The sequence below is a fragment of the Oxyura jamaicensis genome, chromosome 6 (assembly GCF_011077185.1).
Source record: "Oxyura jamaicensis isolate SHBP4307 breed ruddy duck chromosome 6, BPBGC_Ojam_1.0, whole genome shotgun sequence".
NCBI lineage: Eukaryota > Metazoa > Chordata > Aves > Anseriformes > Anatidae > Oxyura > Oxyura jamaicensis.
This window is the reverse complement of record NC_048898.1, coordinates 9,823,230-9,850,699: the sequence shown is the minus strand read 5'-3', so window position 1 is coordinate 9,850,699 and position 27,470 is coordinate 9,823,230. Positions and strand designations below refer to the sequence as shown.

Genomic DNA, 27,470 nt, shown 5'->3' with positions numbered 1-27,470 from the left:
GAAAGCCCATTTTGAATCTTTTAAATGAGAGAAGCTATGTAAATGTATCAAAATTGTTGTTAAAGGAAAAAAAAAAAAAAAGCCATTTTGTTTTTGAACAAAGTATTGAAATTACTTTTAAACTTCCATTTTATTCTAGCCTAATTCATTATGCTTGAAGCCGTTTTGATTGCTGCAGAAGAAAAAGGAAAGAATTTTGGACCTGAGTCCCTGTGATATCCCACCTCTATGCCAATTAAAGCTTTTTTGTAACGGTGTGATTATGAAAACCATATAGAGGGTTAAAAGATCCAAGTGTTTGATTTAAAACGCTCTTCATTTCTCCTGCTGCATCCTAAGCTAAAAGGGCTAACTTGTTGGGAATCCTTACTTCAAAAGGCAATATTTAAGAAAAGAATTGGAAGCGCTGGACATTCCTCCATGATCATTAAATATCCATGTGGAAATACTGCTCTTTTAGTTTTTTAAGAGGATTGGATATTCAATTTATTAAACAGGACATTCGGGAAAAAAATAAATAAATAAAAATGACCAGGCTTTTTAGAACTCCCTTAATTTAAGAAGTTGCTTTTTAAATTATTTTTTTTCTCCTTCCTTTTCTCTGATTATCAGAATAAACACAAGTGAGGTAGAACAGCCACATCCTGGCATTTTATAGGTCAGGCACCATGAGTAGGAATTATAACCTCTGGTGTTACAGCTTTAGGTAGCCCCTTCCTACAAGGAGGTATAGCCTTGGCTTTACACTCCTGTTCATTATTCTTTTTGTTGTGTTCATTATTCTTTTTTTTTAAAGCATTCACAGAATGTCTCTGAAGAGCAGCAAACATAAAAACTGTTAAAGCTCTGCAACAACTGTACTTCAAGAGCTCTGGTAAATACTAACAGGTTACCATTCCGATTTTTGGACCCTCTAAAAATATCCTAAATGAATGATGCCAGCATACAGCACTGTAATAAAGTTGGGAAAGAATAGGTCCACCTGGCATTCAACAGAGAATAGGTTTGCTGCAGTGATCAGGGACTTAAACCCAAGCCCAGGCTGAGCACCGTGCCTCTGCCAAATATGAACCAGACAACAGGTGAAGCCGTCTTTTACCAGTATAGTCATCCTTAGCAAAGAGAGCTACTCCAAGCACATTCGCATCAAACATCTGGCATTGGCACACAACCTAAATAATACAATGTAAGTATAAATGAAGTAGAAGGTGTCTGAGGAGTTTGAGTCTGCCATTCCATCAATTACAACCAGCTTGAAATACTGGGGTGGTGTAGGGTGCAGAGGTGGGAAGCAGCAGACTTGCCACACTTCCATTCCTTTTGTGATTTTTTAGAGTTGTCATGGCCTTTTTCACCCTTGTGGATTTTAATACCTTCTCCTATGGTAGTAATTGGATCTATTAATTCCCCATCACTTTCCCTTTGAGATGCCTAATATGCTTTTCATGCTGTAGCGTGTGGTTTCACTTTTCACTACACTTGTTTCTAATAGCTTGCAATCATTGGCTACAGATTTCTGATATCCTTATACCAAGAGGACAAAATGCTTTTTCTGTGCCTTGTTGCCTTTGTTGATAGTAAAGTAAAATATATATATATATTTAGTCACTATGACAGAAATGCAATTAATATCAGTTGAACACCAGACAGAAACATTTAACTCTTTCAAAAAAAAAAAAAAATCACTGTGTGTTTTTGCCTGAGTTATGATGTGATTTATCAGCAAAGATCAAGAACAAATTTCCCATTTCAATAACTTGTGACAACTTTAGAAGAACTGCCAAAACAGACAAACTTGAGTTTACTGACCTCTGTACAGAGTGTTGGCAACAGAGCACATAGCATATGCGAACAGCTGTAAGGATGTTAAATATTCCAGCTGACAGGTTGGTTCTGCAATGCCAGCCCTTCTAGAAAAGGCTTTTCACCTCTCTGAGGAATGCTCTCTGAACGTAATTTAAAGCTGAACCCCTCCGCCTTCTCAGTGCTTTTTGAATTGGCATCCCCACATCACCTCTCTTTCAATGCCGCGTGCATGTCTTGATTTTATTATTATTATTATTTTAGTGAAGATCAAGGAGGAAGAGATAAGAAAAGCTGGAGGGGAGCTTGTTTTGTTTTGCATAAGCCTAGGACAAAAGTGGCTAGCTCTTCTGTAGCACCTGTGGCATTTGTCACCCATGGATCCTAAATTTTAGAAAGAATAGTCCAAGATGTAGAGCAGGGAAATGACGTGCTCACCGTGGTACAGTACAGCAGGTCAGAAGCAGAGGCTGATTTTGTGCTTCCCTGCCCAGGCTGTCATTTCAGACTTGTTTAGCTTTACTAGCAGGGGCTAGAATTTTATTGTCAAAGAGTTTCAGTAATTGTACATAACAGATGATTTTCTCCATGAAACCATGAAAAATTGAAAATTTGCAAAATGCTTTATTTTTAAATGCTATCATTATTCTTTAATTTATTTAGCCATATGCATCAGCATTTCTCAGTAATTGCTCAAACAAGCACAAATAATTAACCAAGAAGACAATAAAACCATTACAAATAATACTACAGATAAGCTTTCAGTAATGATTCCATCCTCCTGGAACTGTCCTTTGAAAGAGTTTCACATCTTATTCTCCACAGTGGCTGTGTTCTTGGCAGCTCAGGATGGGCAGCCTGGGTGAGAACTGGGCTGTGGGGGCAGCGGGACAGGGTCCACTGGGATACAGATGGGTAGCAATCCCCTACCCGCTTCTGGGAGCAATGACTGATGCTGCTGTAGACTTTTCCGAGAAACCTGGAGATGTTTTCCTCCAAGGATGGTCTCAGAGAAGGGATGTGGCACTTATGGTTAAACTAAAGAAGAGTAAACCCAACTGTGTTGTGGATGATGTGTGATACATCCAAATAAATTCAATTACTTTGATTGCTCAAATTCTCCTTATATTTGCACCCTCAATTCAAAATGTGATTCACCTTATCATTGTAATCAACATTATGGCTGTTGTGGTAATTGGTAAGTGGTGTTTCTGAAAACTGAAAAAAGAAACAAAATGGTTAGCGGGAAAGAACCACCTGTAGCTGGGCAGTGGTGGATGTTGGGTATCTGAGGCTGTTTGCTAGTCAGAACCAGTCAGCAGCTCATGGGAGTCCTGTTTTTCCTCACCTGCGATGAAGAAAGACTCTGTATGCAATCCCTCCAGCCCACACGCACTCTAACTGTCAATGTGGCAAAAGACATAGCTTATTCCTACCTACCCTCTATGCTGGACTTGATAATCATGGTCCTATAAGCCATTTGAACCTTCAATTTAATATCATGAACAAACACAAAAAAGAACAGAAACAGCTTGCTTCCTGGTGCTAGCAACCCATGTTTCACATAGCTCAAATTGATTTATTCAGGTCAGAAATCGGTGTCACTTCTGCGGCTGAATAGAATTACTATTGAAGTTTAAAACTTTCACAGACATGAGCACCTTAAAAGTCATACTTCTGTCTGAATACTTTATCTACAATGGTTACAAGTGACAACTAAGATCATAGTAGCTGAAAGAAATAGGAGTGGAATATGTTTCCTCTTATTATTTTGGTTGTGTTTACTACTTTGTGCACAGCAATGTTTTGCATATTGCCACTTTGTCTTCAAAAGCATGTAAGCAGTTATTTTGGCCGTGTTTCTGTGGATATTTAACAAAACAGAAAGAGGGAGAGGAGCTTAGGAGAAAAAATTGGAGACGTTTTTATCAATAGAAACTGGTCAAGAGCAATTTGAGTAGATGTGCTGAAAGTGCATTTAACCCAGTTAAAAGAGAATAATCTTGTCATTCTTTCCTTTATGATTTTGCTGAACTCAGGGAAATGTAGGTAAGAATAAACAGAAATCAGAAAATAATTATGTATTTTTAAGGAGTTCTTCCTTGGTCTTTTGTTAGGCAACAAAGTAATTATGGAAAAGATCTGTGCTGTGGCAGAAATCTTACTATCTTCTCCACTGCGTTTTTTGTTTTGTTTTGTTTTAATTTATGTTGTATTTTCTTTTTAAAATATTTAGTCATGTAATAGCATCCACAGTACCAGCTTATTGTAAAGATAACAAATATCTAGTACTAAAAATACAAATTCACTGCAGAGAGAAATGGATTAAAGAAAAATAGACCAATTAGGTTTACTGCAGGTCATCACAACACAGCATAAAAAATCTGCAAAATGCAATATTTTCCATACCTCTGTGGAAACATGGGTTAAGCACTCATATCTCTGAGATACTGCCCAGTAGCCATGAACAACACTCATTCTTCTTTCAAGCCAAAATGCAGCTTTCTTATACTTTGACTTTCTGGCTCTATTCAGGATCACAGACACAATTTTTGCTGAATTTCCAGTTGAATCACAAAGCAGGAAGAAGAAAATCCATTCTTGTTCACGTCCAGTGTCTGCTTTACAGACCTTTGTGTCTCACTGCGTGCCCGGAGATTGCCCTACGCCTACAACTGTCACAAGAAGAATTATGTTTACACTGATATTACTAGCACAGATACTCCCAGGTCAAAAGTTTCAGGCGCAGATTTATCCAAAAGGGATGTCTGGTGCTACAGATAGGATTCAAATGTTTTTCTTACTTATCTGATGATACAAAAGCTGTTTTGGTTTGGTTTTCATAGTTATGCATATTGATGAAAGCAGTGTTTGACTGAAATCACCAAAGGACACAAGGAGGTGCAGAACATCCTCTGAGATGTGTTTTGTGATCTCAGTCCTTGCATGGACAGACACAAAAGTAGACTTTTATTCAAACGGATCAGTCTTCCCTGTCATTGTGGGAAGATTAGTCAGTAATTTTGCTACCAATGCGGATATCAGTATTCTGATGTGTAGAAGGAAATGGGGATAACAAGTATTGGTGCTCTTTGCTTATGTAAATAGCGAATGGATTATTTGCAGTGCCTGATTTTAATTAAAAATGCATTTTAGCACTTCTAACCAATTTCAGTTCTGACTGAATAACTTCAGTGATGTATTTTGCTTTTTATGTATTAATTAATTTTGTTCTCTGTGCCACAGTACTCAAAACCAGATAGGCATCCTGGGCCTGTTCTGGACAAAGTTATGGAGTCTAGCTTTTCAGGCCCTCAGTCTTTCCCAGAGGCCTTGTCTCCTGACAGAGGAACCCAGCCCGTCAAGCAACATAGGTAAGCAAATGGCTGTCTGGCAGGCTGCCGAGAGATGTTGCTGAACTGGTGATACACGGACAGGATTATTGTGCTCCGGGACTGGGACATGTGCGGAACCATACGATACTAACAGAGCCTTAGCCTATTCACTAAGCAGATGTCCAAGCATTTTCTTATCTGTGGACATAAAACGCATTAACAGTGCTCACCAACTACATTTTGCAAAAGTCCTAGAGGAAGCACTAAAAGACACCATCCAAGCTGTAGAAGCAGACCACCAAATGAAACAACTCTAGTGTGAGAAAACATTAAAAACGAGACTTTTCTTCTCAGTGTTCCTGAAGTTGATGACTTCTTCTCCAAAGAAAGGCATGCTTGCAAACTTCCAGCCTTTCTCACTGTTTCTTTAAACAAATAGTACTTGAAATTAATAATGACTTATTTGTGAACATATGGTGACTTTTGAAAACTAGTCCTTAGAAAGTTTGGATGCACGTTTTTTTCCAGGAGTAAAGGAAGAGGAATGTCGACCATCACTGGGTGGCATTTGGGTTAGAATGCTACTTTTAGCCTTTCTATGTGAAAAAGAGTGCATATGCTTCATTACAGGACTACAAACCAAGCTTGTGATTGGTATAAGCAGTACTGTTGGGGGAATCATAACAATAATGTGTTTCAGATGTTAGACTGAGACAGAAAGAAGGCTGAGAAAAAATAGATTAGATTTTTTTTTTGGCTAGGTAATCTGAAAGGAAGGATTTATTATTTTTTAATTAAGGACAACATTTTAAGGTTACTTAAAAATAGGCTGGGATTGCATGAGATAGTAATCTAACTTCTGTGGCATCTGGTGTAAAGCCGAGAGGGCACTTTCATTGGAGCCTCCCAGTTAGCTGCGTGTTCCTTCTCTTTTGAATGAAAAGAGACAGAACTAAAAACCTTCCAAAATTCACAATATAAACCAGGAAGGTATGTTTGGGTCCTATCTACATTTATCTTACTGAAGCCTTTAATTTTGCATGAAAAAGTAATACCAACTGTCATGTCAGATCCACTTATTAGGGCTTCTTTCTTATTCCACACAGATTTTTTAATACATGATTAGTAATTTTACTGAGCATAAGATGAAATCTGTAACTATTGTCAGAATGCTTTCCACTTGAAGCTTTGGGGAGACTTTTTCTCTCAATTTAGTCAAAAGGTGAAGTTTAGAGAAAAGACAGTGACATTCACTTACCTTTAATAACATGATTGCAACACTCCAACTTGAAATTATGTAGGTGCTACATTACTACATTATTAAGCTTAAAAATGTGGAAACGAGGACTAAAAATATTTCTTGTTTATGACTGTCTCTTAAAACGAATGCTGAATGACTCTGGACTCCATTTTCCATAGGGAAAATAAAGAATAAGTCATAAAGAGTTTACAGTGAATTAATGCAGAATTCCAAAGTACTTATTTTAACACCTTTGCACACCAAAATCTCTGTTTACTAAGGGAAAAATATATATTTTTATACTTTCAGACATCAAGCACTGAACTTAATTAAGAGTCTTTTCTTCAGAACTGTTTTTAAGATGTGGAATCACTAGCTTGATTTATAAAGTATTCTTTTTGTAGTTTTATAACTTAAGATTTATTATACAAGGGCCTCACTTTATAAAACATGCAACAGACTTCAACATGTCACTGACTTATAAGGCTATCTTTGATTTATGCATCATGTGACAGCTTCCTAAGTTATTCAGTTTCTTTAGTTTCTAATTACTGTTCAGTATGAAATATCTTTTTTTTTTCCCCCTCCATTTCATTTTTGTGATATCCATCTAATAAATCACAATCTAGATAAAATTAGCACTTATTCCTATATTCAAGTAAGGCTAAATGATTAAACTTTTTTTTTTTTTTTTTTTTTTTTTTTTTTTTCTCCACTGAGATACATTTTGTCCTAACCATCCCTTCATTTCATTCCATTGAGGTGTTTGGTCCAAACTAAGCAGTGACACAGACTTGAAGTGATACTAGCTGAAATTCTTAGGTTCCCCTAAGAATCAGGGAATTAGGGAATTCCCTAAGAATTAGGGAATAAGGGCAATTAGAGAAAAATAGAGCAAATGTGGTATCTTGTCTTCAAAATGTGACATGAGCCTGGAAAAATTATAGCAGCTCTGCAGGTTCTCTAGTTTACGCTATTGTTAAACTATTACTGCTCTATGTCTGCTCACTATGGAAATATTTTGTTCCACGACTAGAACTGTTTCCTCTGTTGTTGCTTCCAAGGGCATTAATGATGGGTGATTATTTCTTAAATCAGTACCTGTCTGTTCACAGTTTCTAAAACCAATACAATTTTGGCCTGGCAGTAAGACTATCAAGGTAGGAAGTCATTCTGGGTTGCTGAAATTTGATTGACAGAGATCATCTGGTTATTTCACTCAGATTACTAGATAATAACAATTTTTTCACTCTGCCAACCTCAGTTGCATGCAAGGAATTACAATAGGGATGAAAGATTTAAATCACCACTAAATCTTACTCCTAAAATATTTCCTCTGTCTTATGCACTATAAATATTGTAGAAGAATTTTACACCATCTGCTTACATATGTAAAATAATCCAAAATACTCCTAGAACTGGAAAATAACAAGTATGTTTAATGACTAAACTTACTCAGTATGCTCCGAATTTCATCTCAGGTTATCTGTTGGTTTTAGTAAGAAAAAAACCCTGCTGTCTTTGTATCTAACCGATAGAAACAAATTACTGTTTTGTTAACTTTGGGACCAATGTGTGATCCCTTTGAGTAGCAGTTTTCTTGGTAATTAGTCATACTGACTTTCCTTCATTGATTCATTCACCATTGATTTTGGAGGGATTCATTTCAGAGAATGCCTTGATGAAAGCTAAATGTAGAGGCTTTCAGTTTAAAGCAGTTGTATTGTCTTGCAAAAGCACCAAAATACAATAAATTTACTCCAAATTTTAAAATAATTTGTGGTTGCATTTTCAGTGAATTTTTAACTCCATAAAAACCATTCTAAAACCATGTTTTAGTCTTAGCAAGCATTTTACTCTTTATGCCCTCTGTATAATTGATTCAGTTTACATTAAATGAAATGGTAAATCTAAGCTATTATGTACATAAAATTATTGGGTTAAAAAGAACAAATATTGATAAACTAACACAACCAAGGAAGCCTGAGAAGGGATAAAGTATAAATAATCTGGTACTTCACACACACACACACACACATAGATAGATAAATAGATAGTTTTCTGGAAAAGTTTACTTTTTGAAAAAAGGGCATAAAGAGATGAGGGTATAGGCAGAGAACCGAAATATCACAGAGAACAATAGGTCGTGCTTGAAGTGAACATTTCCAGAAAGCACTGAGATTTCACGATTACTGGTGATTCTGAAAGCAAGTAATTAAGTGTTCTTGTTGTATGAGTACTAGACAGAAAGAAGCAAAGCTGGTGGTGGGACAGAGATTATACATGAAGCAGTTAGGGAAATTGTGGATGAATGTATTTCATTTTTCAGTTAGGATGATTGTTTGAGGACAATGGTAGAACAGCAGTAGAATAAAGCATATGAAAATAGATATTATGACAGTCGAAATGGAAATAAAATGCAGAAATCAATGCCCTTGAATGAGAACATACTGAAGAAATTACTTAAAACTTAGGGTAAGGATCTAGATAAGGATCTAGATATGAGGTAATGAATAAATCAAATAGCCTTAAAGAATTGAGTAATGCAGATAGATCAAAACTCTGCAGTACTAAATACAAAGTCAGGCATTTGGGAACTAATAATTTTTTTTCCTGTATATTGAGAAACAAATGGGGAAGAAAAGGTTCAGTGAAAAGCTTGGTGAATGGATAAATAAGTCACAAAGTGATGCAGATGTACAAAAGGTAAATGGGATGGGAAGAAATATTAGTTAAGACATTTCCATCAGAAAGTCAGAAATTTTAAAACTACTTCATGAAACACTGTTATCACCGCGTTTGAATATAGCATGAGAACACAACAGTATTATCTTGTGTATTTAAAATGGCCTTCTGATTAGTATGAGCTCAAATTGCTTGATGAGCTAATACAATAATACAAGGAATTAATAATCTGTGTTCCATAGAACGGATTAGAGAGTCTGTCTTGGGGTAGTAAATGAAGACTGAAAAGAGTATATGGCAGCTACTTATAAATACCTCAGAGAAAGCATAAGGAGAAGTAAAAGAACAACTGAAAATGAAGGTGTATGGTGGCAGAATGAAAAATATGTGTAGATTAGATGTTTTCCTAAGTAATCTCTGGTGTCTTGTTACACAGTTAGCTTAAACCAGGTTGGATGAGGCCCTGGTCAACCTGATCTAATGCGTGGCATCCTGCCAATGGCAGGGGGGTTGGAAGTAGATGAGCTTTAAGGTCTCTTCCAACCCAAGCTATTCTATGATTGTATGAAATGCTTGGAATATAGGATGCTACTGAGATTTATATATATTATATATATATACACACATATATATATATAAGATTAGTAAAAGTTCTCAGTTTGCTTATGTCACAGCTTTTTGGCATAATAATCTCCTTACATTCTTACTATTATATTAGTCGCATACAGATTTACAGATTTGTTGAAGTTAAAAAGTGATGTTAACTTTCTTCTTTGGGGGCTTTCTGTGACACAGACTCCAGTACAGACTCACTGTTTTTTGTCATCTTATTCTTGTTAGCAGTCTGCCAAAAGGACTTTATGATACAGTATTATGCTACCAAATGGTATTTATTGAGAGATGTTAATGTTCTCAGGTGGAACAGATCCTTTCTATTAAAATGGAAAATTGGTTAAAAATCTGTATACATAGTTGATCGGAGCAGATGTTAGCTATAGATGGTATATTTAGCCTAAAAATGTGGCTCCCAGGGAGTATCAGAAAATGCTGTTTATGTGGCAGCTAGCTCTGTCACTGGGGTATGTATTTACTGTTCCTGTCTTGGGAGGGCAAACAGCAGGCTTTCAGCCTTAGCAATGTTTGCATCTTGTTATCAGTACAGAATATCGTACGTAATATAATATGCCTCTCTATATAGTTTTTGCCAGAGTATTTACAGTCCGTTTTAGAACTTCCCTTCCTTCCTCTGCTTTGCATCTTTCTGTTCATGTATCACAGCTCAACAAAGTTTTTTTAAAACAAAACCACCAAAACAGGAAGAGGGAACATTTAAATGTTTTTAGCATCTTTTTAGTATCTTTCTGTTGGATATCTAATTCAGAGTGGGACACCAGGGGGCATCTTGAGAATGCAGGGAAAATGTGAAGGCAGAGACATAGAAGGAATACAAGACGTACCAAGGAGGAGGTTGATGGGAATCAAAATGATGTGACAGTACTGTCATCACAAGGTAAAACAAGACTGAAGAGGCAGGGGAAAATAAAATAAAATAAAATAAATAAATAAAATAATGGTAGACATTGTTATAGCAATTTTTCTGTAGCTCTATTGTCCTTATCAAATAAGAAGGGATTCCCAACTAAAGTTTTAACATTTTAATTGTGCTCTTCTTGTTAATGCTTTTCATGTTTCTGTTAACAAAGGTACTTTTCATAATGAGATGTATTATCAATTTTATTTAGTAATTAACTAAAAAATAGTACAGGATGATTCCCAGAGTTATTGTAAATTCACTACAAGTCATCTCCTCTTCATGAACAGTTAACGCACTTGGGAGTTGCGTGTGCCTTGAGAAGAGAACAGTCTACTGAGACAGTTTTTGTTCTAACTCAGTTGCTCAACCTAAAGACAGTTTCACACAAAACAATTTTATTTCAAACCATTAATTCATAAGAACTAAATTTCTCCCTAGTTTATTAATTACTTGTGAACCATTTCAAACCTATTCTGATTTTTGTTATTCTTGAATAATCAAGAGATTGGAGACACATCTGCTACAGCTTTCCATGTCGGTCTACTTTATTGAACAGCCCAGTTTCATGGACTGGTCTCTTTTATCTACGTAGACTGGAGTACAGAGCAGGGATGAAAGGACTGGAGTACAGAGCACGATGAGTTTCAGTACAAGCTGAAGGAAGTCTAGATAGGGCATTAGATGCATCTTTGCTGCAGATTATACAAATTATCTCAGGTGTACATGTATGTGTTGCAATTACATCTATTACAGATACAGCATGTACATGAATTTGCACGTGCATGTTTTTAGATGAGAGACCATGTGCTCTCATCCAGCAGGGAAGATGCACAAGAGCATCAAACCAACCACAATTTAACAATGCCTTTCTAGTTTCAAATATCTGCAATCAGTCCAAATTTTGTTAAGTTATAACTTTAATCAGTTTGTTGACTTTCTTACTACGTTGATGAATATACTGCAATCGATAATAATACCAAAAAAAAAAAAAAAAAAAAAAACACTAAATTTAATTAGCCTTTGTGAATTATTCATTCAGCTCCATCTTTTAAGACTCCCTGATCTAATAATCTGTTTCCTGAGCAGAAACTGTCAATTGTTTTATGATGTGGTAATGTTATTTTACAGAGTAGGAACTGTATCTCAGTTTGAACTCAGCCTTCCAAATTGAAAAGCCACTACTTGACTCCAACGTGGTTTGTTGTTTCAAATTTTTTTTGCAGCCTTCATAATAGCTAAGGAAAATCTATTTAAGGAAGCATCAAAAATCCTCGAGGGAGTGCTATTGCTATGGGTTATTGATCTTGTCAATTAAAAAACACCAAGAAAGTATAAGCGTGAAGAGAACAGAATAGAGACCATAATCAAACGTGGGTAGCTCGAGTAGAGCCTGTTGGGTTTCTTTCTTATGTTTTGACTCTGAGGAGAAAGGTTATGTTTTAACGAAAATGTATGTTCCAAGAGAATTTGTCCAAGATATTTGATCCAAGCAAGAATTGCTTTCGGAGTAGATGTGACCCTAACTATAAATAATGTTTCCACTAGGTATAAAATGTAGATTGCTATTAAGTCATGTTATAATATGAGTGGTAAATATAGGAAAAGTCTTTTGCATAGCTGAACTGTGTCAGAAGTTAAAATTATTCACCTAACCAAGGATAATTCTTACAAAGCATCTATGAAACCTATACTGAAACATCATTAAGGATGTGACAGAATATTAGAAAATACATACACATTTCTGAGACCGGGGAGAAGAGAAAACCCAGAGAAGAGGAGGAGAAGAGGGCCCAGTCAAGAGAAATAGGGAGTACCTGGAAAATGAATAGCTAGTCATGCTGTGCATTACTGTGACCTGTTGACGGTATAAATAGGTTATATTTTGACATAATTGTGTGTTCCTTTATTTTTCCATTAGAAACAGCTGGATTCATGGTTAATATAACACAGCTATGTGGATTCTAGACACCTTTTAATTCCTGTATGACATGGAAAAAATCCATTCTTTTTCCAAAACACTATAAAAATGTTGCTTACAAAAGCAATTTTCTAAAAATAAGTAGAAAACTATTACTTTATCATATTACAGTTTTATTTTATATCACAAAGAAACATCTCTGTATTTGTTGATATCTATAAAAATAGTAAAATCAATAATGCAAACATATGTCAATGTATATAAAATAGGAATAAAACAGTATCAAAAGAAATGTCAAAATGGAGGAAACTTGCATCATAGATGTTTTTTCAAGCTGGAGTTCAGAAGCTTCATTAACATATTTTTTTCCAATTTAATGTTGTTATATCAGCAAGCAGGACCCCTAAGCTGACTGGTGATACAATGGGCTTTAAATTTAAGATCTGATTTTGAGTTCAGCTCTAGCTATAATGGAGCTCTGCTGTTTATTTTCACTGTCTGAGGGTTCAACTCCTTATACCAGGATTATGGTACACAGCAAGGAGAAAAAAAAAAGGGGGGGGGGGGGGAAAGCATCCTTCATCAAGTACGAGAAAACATTTAATATACCAGTCAATTACTTTCATTCCTAGAAGGGTTGTGATCTATTAGATATGGCGTAAACAGCAGCTAGCTGTGGATTATAGCAGTAGATTTCCTTAGAGAATTTCTGCTGACATCATAGACTGTCACTGCAAAGTTTATAAAAACGGTAATCCATGCATTATTAATTCTGAATCTTTACTTTGCAGAAGTTTACACTTCTGCTGTGATAATTTTTACTGTACCCTTGATGTTGTTCCTAGAAGTCTCTCTTCATGCTGCAGCCCAGGACAGAAAAGTGGGATGCTACATAGAAATGCCTTTCGGAGGACTCCTCCCTTACCTCGGGGTAGGTTCAATGGAATTACAGGACCAGCATATCAACAGCTAGAAGAGTCAAGGATCACAGACCAGGACACAATGCCTTGTCATGGGTAAGTAACAATCACAGTGAGTTTGTTAGTGAATGCTTTAGGTAGCTAACATGCTTAGCCATTACGGTCCTTCCCGCTTTGTTATACTGTACTTTGGGTCCGGGGTTCATAGTGCTGAAAGCAGACAAATGTTTTTCGCATACTGGCTGACTCTGGAGGTAATGTGCTTTTACCTGGCTGGCTGCTCTTCCTTAGCCTTTCAAAGCATGTAGGAGTTGTGATCAGCACCAGCTCTAAGAGACTGGCAACACTGTACTCCACAGTACTGCTTGGAAAAGTAGTTCTAGTAACTTCTGCACAGCACTTTCTTCCGTCAGTACTGGACAAATAAGAGGAAATAATTCAGAAGGCCAACTTTCATGTTCTTTAACTAAATCTTTGTAGATTGTGTGTTTGCTGTAGACTGAAGACCAACCACTTCACATGGGTTTGTCTTTGAACACACACAAAGAACCTGATATTTTTCATTTTTTAATTCACCTCCAGCTGTACATAAGGTCTGAATTTCAGAAGTGCTCCCGAGCACCTACAGCTGCCTTTGAAGTCTTTTGCAATTGCCAAGTTGTTTTGCATAATATTTACATATCCCTATAGATTTCCAAAGACTTCCCAGAATCAATGCAGGCACACTACATGTACCACTAGCAGGAATGTCTGCAGTGGGGCGTAACAACCCTGGTTTCATTTGAACATGCTAAGGATGTGCACCCAGGCAGGCAGAGGCAGGCAGCTCACGTCCCCCCAGCTCCTCTGGCCCCTCTCCAGCAGGCAGCTGGTGTCCCTGCCCATGGTACCCTGAGGGAAGGTGATTTGCTCACCAAATCTCTTGTAGCTGAATCTGCCTAACGAAGCTGGCCACAGTAACTGGGGGAGACAGACCAAGAGTGGGGCTTCCCTGGCACGGGAAAAAACCAAACCAGCAAGAGCTTTGGGTTTCTCTAGACTTCTGCTCAAAAGTTCAGATTCATCTCATACTTATTTCATTTGTTGCTGTTTGCTTGTTCAAAGGAAAAACTTGGTTATTACTTCTTACAGTAAACATGTTGTTGTTCATTTGTACAGTAACGTATCCATGATTCCTTAAGAAAATGGTGACTCTGAACGCAAGCCTTACTGTTACGGGCAGGCTACCACACGGCAGTGTCTTGCAGGGCAGGTTGTGAAGGAAAGCCGCAGCCTCTTCCAGGTAGAGAAGTGAGGTAGAAAACGCAGCAAAGCTGACTTGTGTGTTAGCTGCATTTACTCCTCCCTAGGAAATCAGGGTGTGATATTACAAGTATCATCTTGTATTGGCCTATGCTTGGCCTGTTGCCACTCTGCAAAAGGTTGATTTTTCAGCCACGCTGTGACCCCTTTTGGCCTCAGTCCCTGAAGCACTTCATCCTTATTTTCTGCACTTTAGAATTTCAGTTTCTTCCTACTGCCCCAAAAGATGGGACCTTTCCTCAGAAAGAGCACCTGCAGGTTCTGTAGTGACAGGCAGTCACAGCAGTATGTATCTGTCACAGGTTTGATACCAACATCCTTAAACCAGTCCTCATGAGAAGTAATTATAAAGATGTCCATGTTAGTCATGAAAATAAAGGCAAATCTTTATCTTGCTTTATTACAGTGTTTCACTGATGATGGCTTTTACTAAAAAGAAGCCTTTAAAGACAGTAACAATGCTTTTTGCATGTGACACAGTAATGAAACACTCTTCAACCAAAATATAAATGCACAACTTATGTCTGAACAAAAACAAAAATTGATTCGCTAATTCTACTTTCTGTGAAATTCTTCTAACCAGAACAGTTTGTCCCCAAATCTGTTTCTTACCATCTGAGTATCCCTCAGTTTTGCAAATCTAACATTTGCAGAGTTCAAGTCAAATACAACTCATACCTGTCGATTTATCAGTATGCCACTCAAAGCAGCAGAAAAACCTGCTTGAAATGAGGGGCTTAAGGAAAACAAACCATCTTCATGGCACTCACTTCTCAGAGCCTGATGAGCATCTCAGGGTGCCACCGGTGTGCACGCAGGGAGGTGGACAGCATTTTGAGCCCGTGCTTTCAGTGACAACTGTTTGCATTACTTGGTGTTAGCTGCTAGGAGTAGTGTCCTGCGTCTGCAAATGAGTATTTATACAGATATAAATGTGTTTACAGATACCTGGCGTGTGATATGTACCCGTAGACATACAGGTGCATGTGCTTACGAGGCTGAACTGAAGCCTGTTAATGCCACTGCAATGACTCCCATTCATCACAATGGCCTGGGCCATCAGGCGTATGCAGTGAGCACCTACAGCAGTAGGGCTTACAGCAAAGCTGCTTGTGCTGTGCTGAGTAAAACCCATTTTGTATTTTAAGTTCTGATCCCTTCTGTCTCACTTTAATGTCTATTTTAAGGGGCAGTATAATTATTATACTTCTTTCAGCTTAATTCTTTGACGCAAACTCTTGAAAACTGTGTAACCGATATTTACTGTTGCAGATTTATATATGCTGGCATTTTTTATTTAGCTTGGAGGAAGGGTGGACAGAGCTGCACTTTGAAGTACATGCATATGCTTGAATTTATTCAGACAGATTTTTAGTTTTTTTTTCCAGATAAAAAAGATACAGTTATCTTTCTTAAGGGAAACTATAGTTCTGGGAAAGTTTAATTATAGGAAAAAAAAGTAATTATGGTTCTGCACTTATAAATACTTATTGAAACTTAAGTCTCAATCTATTGAAAACAGCAACAGCCTGGTGTCACAAGTAGAAACATGGACCCGTTTGTAATTGAACACTGGCTCTCACATGGCTCTGAAGTCATATCCCTACTAGCTTAACACGTTGCTTGTTACACACTATATGCTTTAATTCAACCTCAGTCCTCCTTTGAAAGCTCTGTGAGCAAAGGACAGAAACATATAATTCTGGCATACATTTGGTGCATCAATCAAAAAAATCTATGGAAATATGCTAGGCATTATGTTACATGTTACTTTTGCTGCCAATTAGTTTTCAAAATACCAAGATCAATTGAATCCCTTTTGTGGAACTGCAAAATGTTACTGTTTTCTCACCAAACCCATTCAGATAATTCCATCTTTTCTTGGTTTTGCTCATACATCATCCATATGATAAATACATCCATTGCATGTGAAATTCATTAAAAAACTTCACTCCCTTTGTTTTCAGGGTGCAGCCCAGAATATATTTAGGGCCTGAATTACCAAAAAAGGGAATATCGCAGCTGATGAGATCCCTCCAGCTATAGTCGTTTGAACAATTTTATAATAAGCAAATGCAAAGGAAACAAGAATGGGCACAACCCACAGGTCTGCACTTCTTTGTTTTCCTTTTTTTTTTTTTTTTTTTTTTTTTTCAGTTGTCCTCCCTCTGGAATACTTTTGCTGATCAGTTTTTCATTCATACTGATTCTTAAAAACTGTTTGAAAAGGCCCTTGGTAAATGGCTAGAAGTGTGTCTAAGCAGAGAACAAACATAATTAACCAAAAGCTGAGTCCCACCTGGTTCGGCCGTAAAGCATGTGTAGCATGTACAAGAAACACTGTTGCATATCCTCAAAAGCCACTTGCTTCATTATTCCCCTGGGTCCCACTTCCCAAAGCAGTATCTCATTCCATCAGATAGCAACAAGGATAACAGTGCCTCCTCCTTATCAGAGCTCGCAGCTGTGGTTTGTGGTCTGCTGGGGAGGCTGCTGCAGAGCTTTAGTGCAGCGTCTGCACAGCAGTGCACGCGTGCACGTGTCTGGGCTAATGTGTCGAGCAGTTGTACAAACACAGTGCCACCATAGATGAGCTAATTACAAGTCAGTGGCGCTCTACTGGAAATGAGCCTAAAGATATTTACTCCTCTTTTTTTCTGTCTGACAGCTTACGAGGAGGATGGGGCCAAAGGAAACCTTTCCACTTAATTAGCACTGTATGCTAATATCAGACTGCAGCTGTTTTGTATGCTTTAATTCCTGTTCCTAAGTTCTTTTTCTGCTAATGCCAGAAGAAGCGAGGCACATGTGAATAGGATATCCGTGGGGGAAGTCCGTCAGGTTTAAGCAACATTCAGAAAAATATGCTTGATGTTCAAACTCAAACACCTGGCTCATGCTAGATCCAGATGTTGCTTTCCTTGACCAAGGATACAACACGTTAGATTTCATCATTACCTTGCTCTATTAAATAGCGACACGATCTCAAAACTGATTGATACATAAAATATGATCCAGTGAGGAGGTGATGTCTGTGGTTCTTGGTAATCATGACTAGTAGAAATACTTTTTTTTTTTTTTTTTTTTTTTGTGGCATTGTTTCCTTTATATTTAGCATACTTTTCATTTCTGTCTTTTTAAGTATTTCTTATAAATGAAAACATTTTCTGATAAGAATAATTAATTTGGCTTTGAAGCAAAATGGAAATGTCAATGAAAATTCACCAAAGTTGCCTCACCATAAAAGAAATCATACTATGACATGTGTGAAAGGAGGTTAAGTGATTTTTCTTGAAATAAAGGTGAATAACGTTTTCCAGGGCACAATGTATTATTTCCAGATGAGTCTTAAGAAACCAAATCATATCAACATGGGCAGTCTGGGTGACTGAAAAGAACGGCACATTTCTCAGAGGTACAATGAACTTAGATGCTCTGAGTATTCAAAGGGGACCGCATGTGTTTCCATGCAAATAAAGAGACCAACTGGATTTTGTTGAAAGTTCTTTTTGTTCGGCATCTTTTTACATGTTTTCCTGAAATAGTGATTTGACATTGAGAGTTTTGATGTTCATGAAAACATCGATCCATTTCCCTGGTTATGAATGAAGGAATGGGATTTCAAATTTGATTTGAAAAATAGTAATGATAATAACAATACAGTGTAACTCATGCAAGCATTTAAAAAGCAATTGTCATTACTCTCATGTACTGGTGGGAAAAATGGGACAGAGAGAAAAGCAGTGGTTTGCCACAGGCAATAAAAGCCAGGTCTCCAGAGTCTGCTGTTTTCCCCAGGGCCGGACTAGCACTAAGTGCTCCTAGTGTGAAGGAAAAAAAAAAAAAAAAAAAAGCCATGTATCTTTCCAGCACAGCTCGCTGACTCTCATACAACATTCCTCTGGGTCACATCTGACTGCCCAATGTGCAACATAACCTTTTTATTATTCTTTTCAGGTATTCATCCAGTGGTTTAAAAACTCCTCAGAATACTCCAATAAATATGCAACTGCCTTCAAGAGAAACAACCCCTTATTTTAATAACGTGGATCAGAAGGACTTGGTCGGATATTCATCTTCAAGGGCCAACTCAGTTCCCATCATCCCGTCTGTGGGCTTGGACGAAGCCTGCATGCAAATGCAAAATGTTTCTGAAGTAACAGGCATCAAATGGTGCAAAAACTCCTATTCAGCTGAACTTGTCAATGTGAGTTCTCCAGTCAGTAATTGTCTTATAGCAGAACAACACGAAGTAAAAATATTGCTAGAAACTGTGCAGGAGCAGATTCGGATTCTGACCGACGCGAGGAGGTCAGAGGACTACGAACTGGCGAGCGTAGAAGCAGAGAGCAGCGTGAGTGAAAACACAGCGTTTCTGCCCATGAGCCCCATGGCCAAGTCAGAACGAGAGGCACAATTTGTCTTAAAAAGTGAAACGCAAAGAGACTCAATATTGACCAAGTGACTTTGTGTGGGGGTTGTGGGAGGGGAAACGAGATCTGTGCATTTGATGCTTTGCTAAACAGGAAAGGAGGAAATTAAATACAAATTATTTATATGCATTAATTTAAGAGCATCTACTTAGAAGAAACCAAATAGTCAATCGCCCTCATATCATAGTGTTTTTTAACAAAATATTTTTTTAAGGGAAAGAAAAGTTCCAGGAGGGATAAGGCATACATCAGGTGCTTTCTAGGCAGGATATACATACAGTTTCAGTTACAGAGCATTTTAACACTGTCCTGTTTGGCTGTCAGAAGGCTTCGGCTATGCATCCTTTCTTCAGTAACGGCCAAGACCTTTCTTAGGTTCATTCCTGATTTCAGGGCAGTGCTGCAGCGCGTGCTGGCAGGGGCGCAGGTCCCGTAACCCCAGCACAGGGCTGGTCCCCTCTCCCCCTCTCCTCTTGGCTCCAGGTTCATCCCGAGAGCAAACACAAACAGCTACTTCGTGGCACCTACTGTGGAGTGACCACCAGTCCCTAACTGAGCTAGACTCTCTACTTTACTTGAGTATGTCAGTCAGCTTAAGAAGGTCAGCGGAAACGTCTAGGAGCTTCAGGTCAGGCCAAGCGTGGAGTGCGATTGGGGCCTCTGGAGATGCAGTGGCCAGGAGCCAGTGGCTGCCCCGTCTTCTTCTGAGCTTTGCCTATCAGAGCTGCCTCGGTGGAGGAAGAACAAGAGAAACAAAGTGCAAAAGTGTGTGCTGCGGCAGGATGGGTTGGTTTCTTTTGTAAGAGCGGGAATGTAAACTCCATTGTTCTTACCAACCCCTCAACATTTCTAAATTGTTATACTTCAAAGGCATTTGTAAGCTCTCAAGGAGCACTTCTGAGTGTGTGTGTATTTTTTTTACCTTATTTTTTTATTATTGATTGTTCAGAGATGAATCAGGGAGGTTCAGTATGATCAAAGGCCGGCCGGTGAGTGTTCATGCTGTCCTAATTTGCTCCCGCTTTCAGTTCCTCGGTCACTTTAATTAATCGTGGCTTAGGCTTGTGAACTTTAAAGCTCCAGTCCTGCAGATGGTACGGTATGGGCAGACCTGTGATCATGCACACAGCTGATTCGGATGGGGCTATACATGAGCAGATGGTTTCCACCAAATCAATCCCTGCTGGGGATCAAGGCCTTAGAGAAGAAATGTCGTTTCCTGGTTGCAGTATCCCAATTGCATTATAACCATTTTTTGCATTTGCTTTTGAGTCCCTCTTCTCCCCAGTAAATTGTAACATAACATGCCAACAACACCATGAATTGGGTTCAGTGGCCCACACATTGCAGTTTTTATTAGCATTAAAATATCTGCTTATTTGTGGAGAAAAAGAAGATGAACTATAATAAATAATTACCAAATAGCCTTCCCTGGTTAATGTCAGAAGATTGATTTTAAAACAATTACCGTATATACAGATTGTACTAAAATATTCCTTTGCAGCAAATTAATTGTTAAATTTATTAGATGTGCCCCAGACTTTCCAGTTCACAAGTCTCAAGATTTCCCAAAATAGCACAATTGATCACACAGTGCTGTTGTATGTTTAGTCAGAATAAAGCAATATTTTAACCTCTGTCAAGTAAATTTCAAAAAGAAATGCTGAAGGTGTATGTCATTTATTTTGTGCCTAGTTAAGGCATTAAAAAAATTCCTATTCACAAGTCTTCATTCAGCAAGTCTTATTTTGGGTTCCTTTTGTTTTATTTTGGTTTGGTTGTTGTTTGTTTGTTTTGTTTATGTGTGTGTGTGCTTTTTGTTTGTTTTGTTTTGTTTTTAAGATAAAAGTTGATAAAATTGTCTTGTTTACAAAACTTTCTATGGCTGTAATCTTTGCTGTGTGTTTTCAATAAAAGTGTATTTGAGGGCAAGCTATGCTTTATGCCCCAGGGTGGAGCATGCTTCATTCAGACTCCCTTCCTCAAAGCTACAGAGCTTTTCCTGTAGCAGTAAGATGAGACTTTAGCCAGGGATCGGTCTCTCCATGACATAGTTCTGCACTATGTGGTGGCTGGGCACAATCTCATTGAGCATGAGCTGAGCTGCCTGCGGTCAGCATGGCACCAAGCCCACACCAAATAAACCCTCTGAAAAATAAGGTGTGTTAGGTGGGGCTCAATTTCACATCAGTACGTTTGCGTGACTTTTCTGGTAGCTGTTTGCATCTTGCCAGCTCAGAGCATGAGCAAAGTGAGCTTGCATCTGCCCAAAAGCCCTGTCAATACCTGCATTTTACAAAATGGCTACTGTGTAAAGCTCTGAGTCAATAATCTGTGAAGCGTGCTCACAATTAGATAATTGTTCACCATTAACTTCTTCAAGAGATGGTCTCTCTGCAGTAACGTGCAGAATCCTGCCCAAATAGCTGTTTCAATGCTAAATCTTTTCAATCCAACTGTAAGGCCTACCTGCTCCCAAATCCTAGCAAACTGTGCAATCTCACCTGTGGCAATGTATTGGAAACACACTGCAAGATTTCTGTTGAAGAAAGAACTATATCATAAGCAATGCCTTTATTGAGAGAATGTGTTCACTCAGCACCCCCAAAAGACCCACAAGGAGGGTAAGAGCAATGTATTAAAGACAATAAAATGTTTGATTGAATGACAGATGAAGATCTGAAATGGTGAGGATATCTTCAGTTCATGTTAGAGATGCGATCTTGTATTCAGCAAAGGATGTGTGACTGTTATATGTTAACTGTTCTATTCAGTTTTCAGCATGTTTGAATAGAGAGATGTTAATATTAACCATATGACAGACTAGCGTATTATTTGTTAAGAGTATCATTTCAGATCCTGTTGAAACTGTCATGGTTTACAGAGGAAAAGAAAAAGGTTTTTAAACATCTAAATAGGTAGCCTTGATGTGAAGTGTGTTTCTCTAATGCAACTGTTTTCCCCCATGGACCCTCCTACTTTACAGTGAATGGGACAACATTTTCTCTGAGGTCTGCCAATTAGTTTCGTAGAGGGCACAAAAGATTCCTTAAAGTTGCACTGAAACAGCTGAAATGGTAGGGCAAATTTTGCTTTACTTCTGAACCTTATGGTCCCATTGAACTCAGCAGATCAGAAGGGATGTATGAGTGTGAAACGTAGTTTATTCCTAAAATTGCATCTGTTCCTAGCCTTGGAAACAGACTGTAATCTGCCTAAAAGAGGCTCTGAACTCCATCATTTACCTGTAACATAATTAAAAATTATATCTGACCTATGAAGTTCAAGTGTAGTCTGGTGTGAAAACTCACACACACAGTGCTACACTCGAGTAAACTGGGAGAACAGCTAATTAAATGGAGTTGAACTTTCTCTGAACTGAGCAGATGAAGCCTGCATCTATTCAGTGTAATGCTGGGGAGCAGAATTATGAGAGCAATGTTTTGATTTTTTCTTCTTCTTCTTCAAAACAGTCCAAAATAACCCTAAAAAGCAGTAGAACAATCCCAACATTTGAAGTAGGAAATGTGGGTGAGTATGGGCACATCTCATGTCATCAAACACTGAAAAACTCTTCAGTACATCCGTATTACCCAAAGCTGAAATGTTTTAATTCTTGAGGGATCACATTTAGGTAAACAAACATACCAGTGAAGAAAGCTCTTCCACATGCTTTTGGTATCTAGTCACCTAGCCAAGCTCTCAGCTGCGGCACTCAGTGCTGATACATTAAGGACATATTAGTCATGTCCCAAGTCTCTCCTACTCGATGTCCAATTTAGTGTCCTGAAGCTTAGTAGCCTATCACAAGGTGCAGGGACTTTACATGGATTTCTGGAGCTGTCTTCATTCTGCATATGAAAATCAGACTCATGGCAGTGTGCAAACACCCTCACTACACGCAGTACAAGGTTTGTTGGCCAAGTGCTTGGCTTGCCACATCAATCCTTTTACAAGGGCTGAATACCAGGCTGAATACCATTGACTGGGCCCCAACAGCAATGAACTTAGCACCACTTAAATGTAGCTGATTCTAATGTTATTTATCAAAATCCTCTGAAGAACCTGGTGTAAATTTGGGGAAAAAAAGAAAAAAAAAAAAAAAAAAGAATGAGACTATGGCATGTGTATGATCAAGCATGTACTAGCTCCTGAATCAAAACATTCAACTAGATAATTCATGTCTACTTCTCATGTAGGGAGGAAAAAAAAATGGATTCCTCTTCCCAAATCATCCCCAGATTCCTTCAGTCTAATTTTGAATGTTACTTGAGCTCTTAAAAAGAAGTTATGAAAATGAATACCAAAGAAGAGCTCTTTCAGAGGCCTAGCTGTAGCAAATGAAATTAAAGCTTGAAGGAGCAGACCCAGAATAAAAACCGTTTTTGAAAAGGGCATAAATATCAATTGCCTTTCAATAAAATACAATTTCCCTGTAAACTGTTTTTCCCTTGGGAAAACAATGAGTTTATATGAGTGATTTGTTATCTTGGCATGAATTAAAAATGTTCATCTTCAAGCAGATTGGGAAAAAGCAAATATTTAGTATAGATTTTTCAGCTTTAAAAAACAAAGATCAATTCATAGAGTAATATTGTTCTTTATCTTGCTGAAAATATAGGGGGATGCACACTTTCTTCTTTGTGTGCTGTGTTATTACTGCAAATTGACAGCAAGATTATGCTCCCTTTGTTTTGATGTCTACACACGTGAAAACAACTGGGACACTCACTTTTAGTCATGGCACCTCCAAATCATCGTTATCAAACAGGATTTTTGTATTTTAAGTAACAAAGTTCACGCATGAGATAAAAATGGCACAGCTATTACAGCAGTAAACTTATTCATGAGGTGTTTTTCATTTTTATTACACAGCAGTTAGTGGATTGGGCCACAGAGATTGGTAGTTTCTTGTAAGAAATATGGTCACAGGGCGTATCGCTGGCAGTGGGAAGCCAACACTGAACCCAGAGCTGGGGAAACCTGCAGTGGAGGAGGAAGCAGTCGTCCCCAGTGCATGCTATGCAGTGTAAAGGGGCTTTCATCTCAACAGTAAAAACCCATATAGTGTTTTATCTGTTGAAACTGCCAGAAAAACCTTACATTAATTTATTAACAACCACGTTAGTAATACTTGATGAAAGGAAAAGGGGCAGAAATTCCCACATTGTTAGTACTTTTATCATTCACTTGAACAAAGGTAATAATGTTTTGATTTGTTATTATTACAGCACCATTTTCAACATCTTCAATAGCGACAGAATGATCATGGTACACTGACAGGATGCACTCAGCCTTATTTCCTTGAAAGGATTTAGCACCACCCTCTTTGGTCAGCAGTCCTATAAAAGGGGAGTGATTTCCCAGGACCCCAAATGGCTGTTCTTGTGAAATTTTTCCCCGATATAAAAATAAACAGCGGAACAACCTACAGGTGTTTGGTTGGTTGGTTTTTGTTCTATGAGGGGACAGTTATAGGTATAATGAAGAGCTTTTTACTGATGACTGAAGAATGTAAATAAAGTATAGGACCTAATGTATGTAAGTGGCATGGAAATTCTCTATTTGTACTATAGCTTTTAGTAATATATTTGAAAAGTAATATATTCTCTAACACTGCCAGGAGCAGACCTACATGCAATTTGTACTTATTTTTCCTTAACGCTGACCGTGGGCTGTACTACATCAGTATAGTGACAGGGCATCTTGTCCTTCTTCCTTGCTCTTGCATTGCAAGGCCCACTTCTGTGCTGTCTCGTAGCTTCAGATGTCACTGAATTTAAAGTATTCAGCATCTTTATTCACGTTCAATTTTACTTTATCATTGGAATCAAGAATAAAATTTACAGCCTAACCTCTGGGACAGTAGGACAGCTACCAAATAAATTTAAGGCCTAAAACCTTCAAAATTCTAGACATGTCCATTTGCATGCTGTAAGTAGCCCTTGCAGGAGAAGTCTCCCTCAAGAGAGGATTTGTGCAGGCTGTGCTGCAGGGTGCTTCCCTGCCTTTCCTTCACAGCTACCAGCTCCCAGCATTTCCAGTCACCGAGTCAGCGGTCCTCTTCGGGTTTCTTTGTCCGTACATTAACTCCCACTGCTTGTGTGCTTATGATACAAAGTACTGCCGCTTGTCTGACTGACAAGCCTGATATTCAGGTGGCCAAAGGTGAACATAAAGAACAGCCAGCCACAGGTCAGGCAGAGACAGCGGTTCCCTTCTCCCACTAAGCTCCATGATAAATCCTTTTCTTTTAGTTTCAAGTCCTCTGGTGTTTTCCCATGAATTAACACCTCGACCACTTGCATGTTGTTGCCTATGAAGGATGAATGGCTTGGCAGTAGGAGTAGTGGTCAGCACTTGTTCTGGGACTATTAGCAGTGCAAGCAGGACCAGAAGCCTCTGATCCCTGCAGAGTTCCAAAGACCAGAAGCCATCTGAAGTGAAGCTTTCTGCCTCTGATTCACACTAAAATGTCTCCAAAGGTTAAGACCCCTAGCGTACACTACATTAAATAACATAATGCAAATAATGCCAAAGCTTATAAAACAATCAAAAGAGTTATATGGCAAACACTGTTTTAAGTACATCTCGTTTTGATGTGGATAGAATAAGCTCTTAGTTGTGTAAATATTTGGAAAGTAAGAATACGCATAAGAGTACAAGAATACAACAAGAATGCAAATAACAATTAATATGCCAAAAGGTCTAAAATAGGTAGGACGTTTCACTGGCTATGGCACAGCTTTTTCCACAGGAGAGGAGGAATGGATTTTGAGTCATGGTAGGACAACATCTGAGAAGCTTACCTCAGTTTCATTTCTCTCTGAGATCTCTCATATGTAAGTGAAATTTTAGTCATCTGCACTAGATCATTTTGGAGGTTTCTGAGGATTTGGGTCATGGTTTGAAATGAGCTGTTACTCACAATTTAGCTGGAGCAATTCAAGTGGAAATGCCACTGTCCATAAGGATAATTTCTGAACAGTATTAAAGCAGTTTGATTCCAACTAACTTCATTTTTTATACTTCATTTCATGTTATCCTTGATTATTGCATAGGTGAATTTGCTTCCAAACTCTTCTTAGAGTTGTCATCATAAATCGGGTTTTAGCAAAGTAGCTGGTTCTGATCCTTTAACTTCAGTTCTGACCTTGGTCTGAAGTGTTCCTGTTACAGAACGGAGCTGGGTCTTGCAGTCCAAAATTATGTATGTGTACAAGCAAAAATCTCCATCTCATTCTGCAGCAACTGTTTGCATTAGCATCCAAGCACAGATGGTGTGAGAGGGCTGCCATGTTGATCTTCTTGTATTATTGGTTTTGTTTATATTTTAAATATAGATTCTATGCTGTTTGTCTGTATTTTATATAGTGAAACAGTGAAGATAAGTCAGCCTGTCTGCATTTTCATCTCAGCTAACTATGGCAGCTTTTCTCCCAAAGCCGCTCAGGAGACTAACTCTTTGAAATTCTGACCTCAGAGAGAATTGATACCCCAGCAGGTGAGGATTATTCTGAGCAGGTTTTGTCTATGTGTATGATTATCTAGACTTTCTTTCATCTTAATAAACTTACTTTCTTCCAAGTAAAGCGCTAAAAAAAAATTTAAATACTATAAACAGTGAAGCAAAGCTAAGGCAAGAGATGTTCTCTGTCTCCTCTGCAGAGGGGACAGGGGTTAAGTAAGGGCTCACTACCAGAAACCTTTCCACTAGTATGGTAATATTTTCACACGTTGTTAATGCCAAAATGGCTCTGTAGGGTTTGGTCACATGCATTTGCAGACTGTGCCATGCATGTAAACTGGTAGCCTGTTCTAAATTGTCAATGGTCTGTAGCATCTCAGAAAGGACTTTCCCATTATGATCCTCGCTAAGGACAGCATGCAACTTGCAGTTCAGTTTCATTTGACTAATAGACATTTCTGGTGAAGAGGCAGCAGTGACACCCTATTGCTGGCTGTCACACAAAGCCCCACATCGCTTGCTGGCAAGACAATCCTCCCCTCAGGCTTGCTGGCAGTGCTCTGTGCTGAGACGAGAGCACGCTCGCATCCTGCAAGCTTCACCCCTTGGTCAGGCAAGGAATAAACACTGCATTTCACAGTAGAGGAGGCTTCCTAAGCTAAATGTGAGCATCTGTCCCAGGACTGAGAAAAAAGGGCAACTCATGAAAAAAATACAAATCATAGTTCTTTAAAAAAGTCTCCTCTGTTACCCTATACAGATTGGCCACAAAGTTGGGGTTTCATTTCAATTTCTCCACTAAGAGGAAGTAGTCTTGTGTTCACATTAATGT

The 27,470-nt window shown here is 38.2% G+C and overlaps 1 protein-coding gene across 3 annotated transcripts in view; it reads left to right on the top strand.

Moving 5' to 3' along the window:
• NRG3 (neuregulin 3) overlaps positions 1–27,335 on the top strand; it is a 402,024-nt gene extending 374,689 nt beyond the window's left edge. For 2 of the 3 annotated variants that reach the window (XM_035330413.1, XM_035330412.1), the window contains exons 7-9: positions 5,050–5,177; positions 13,361–13,531; positions 18,695–27,335. In XM_035330413.1, coding sequence (XP_035186304.1) covers positions 5,050–5,177; positions 13,361–13,531; positions 18,695–19,202 — 807 coding nt within the window. In that variant the 3' untranslated portion in view covers positions 19,203–27,335. Of the gene's footprint in view, positions 1–5,049; positions 5,178–13,360; positions 13,532–16,704; positions 16,845–18,694 lie in introns of all 3 variants that reach the window. The other variant, XR_004751993.1, reaches the window with a different exon arrangement.
• The last annotated feature ends 135 nt before the right edge of the window (positions 27,336–27,470 follow it).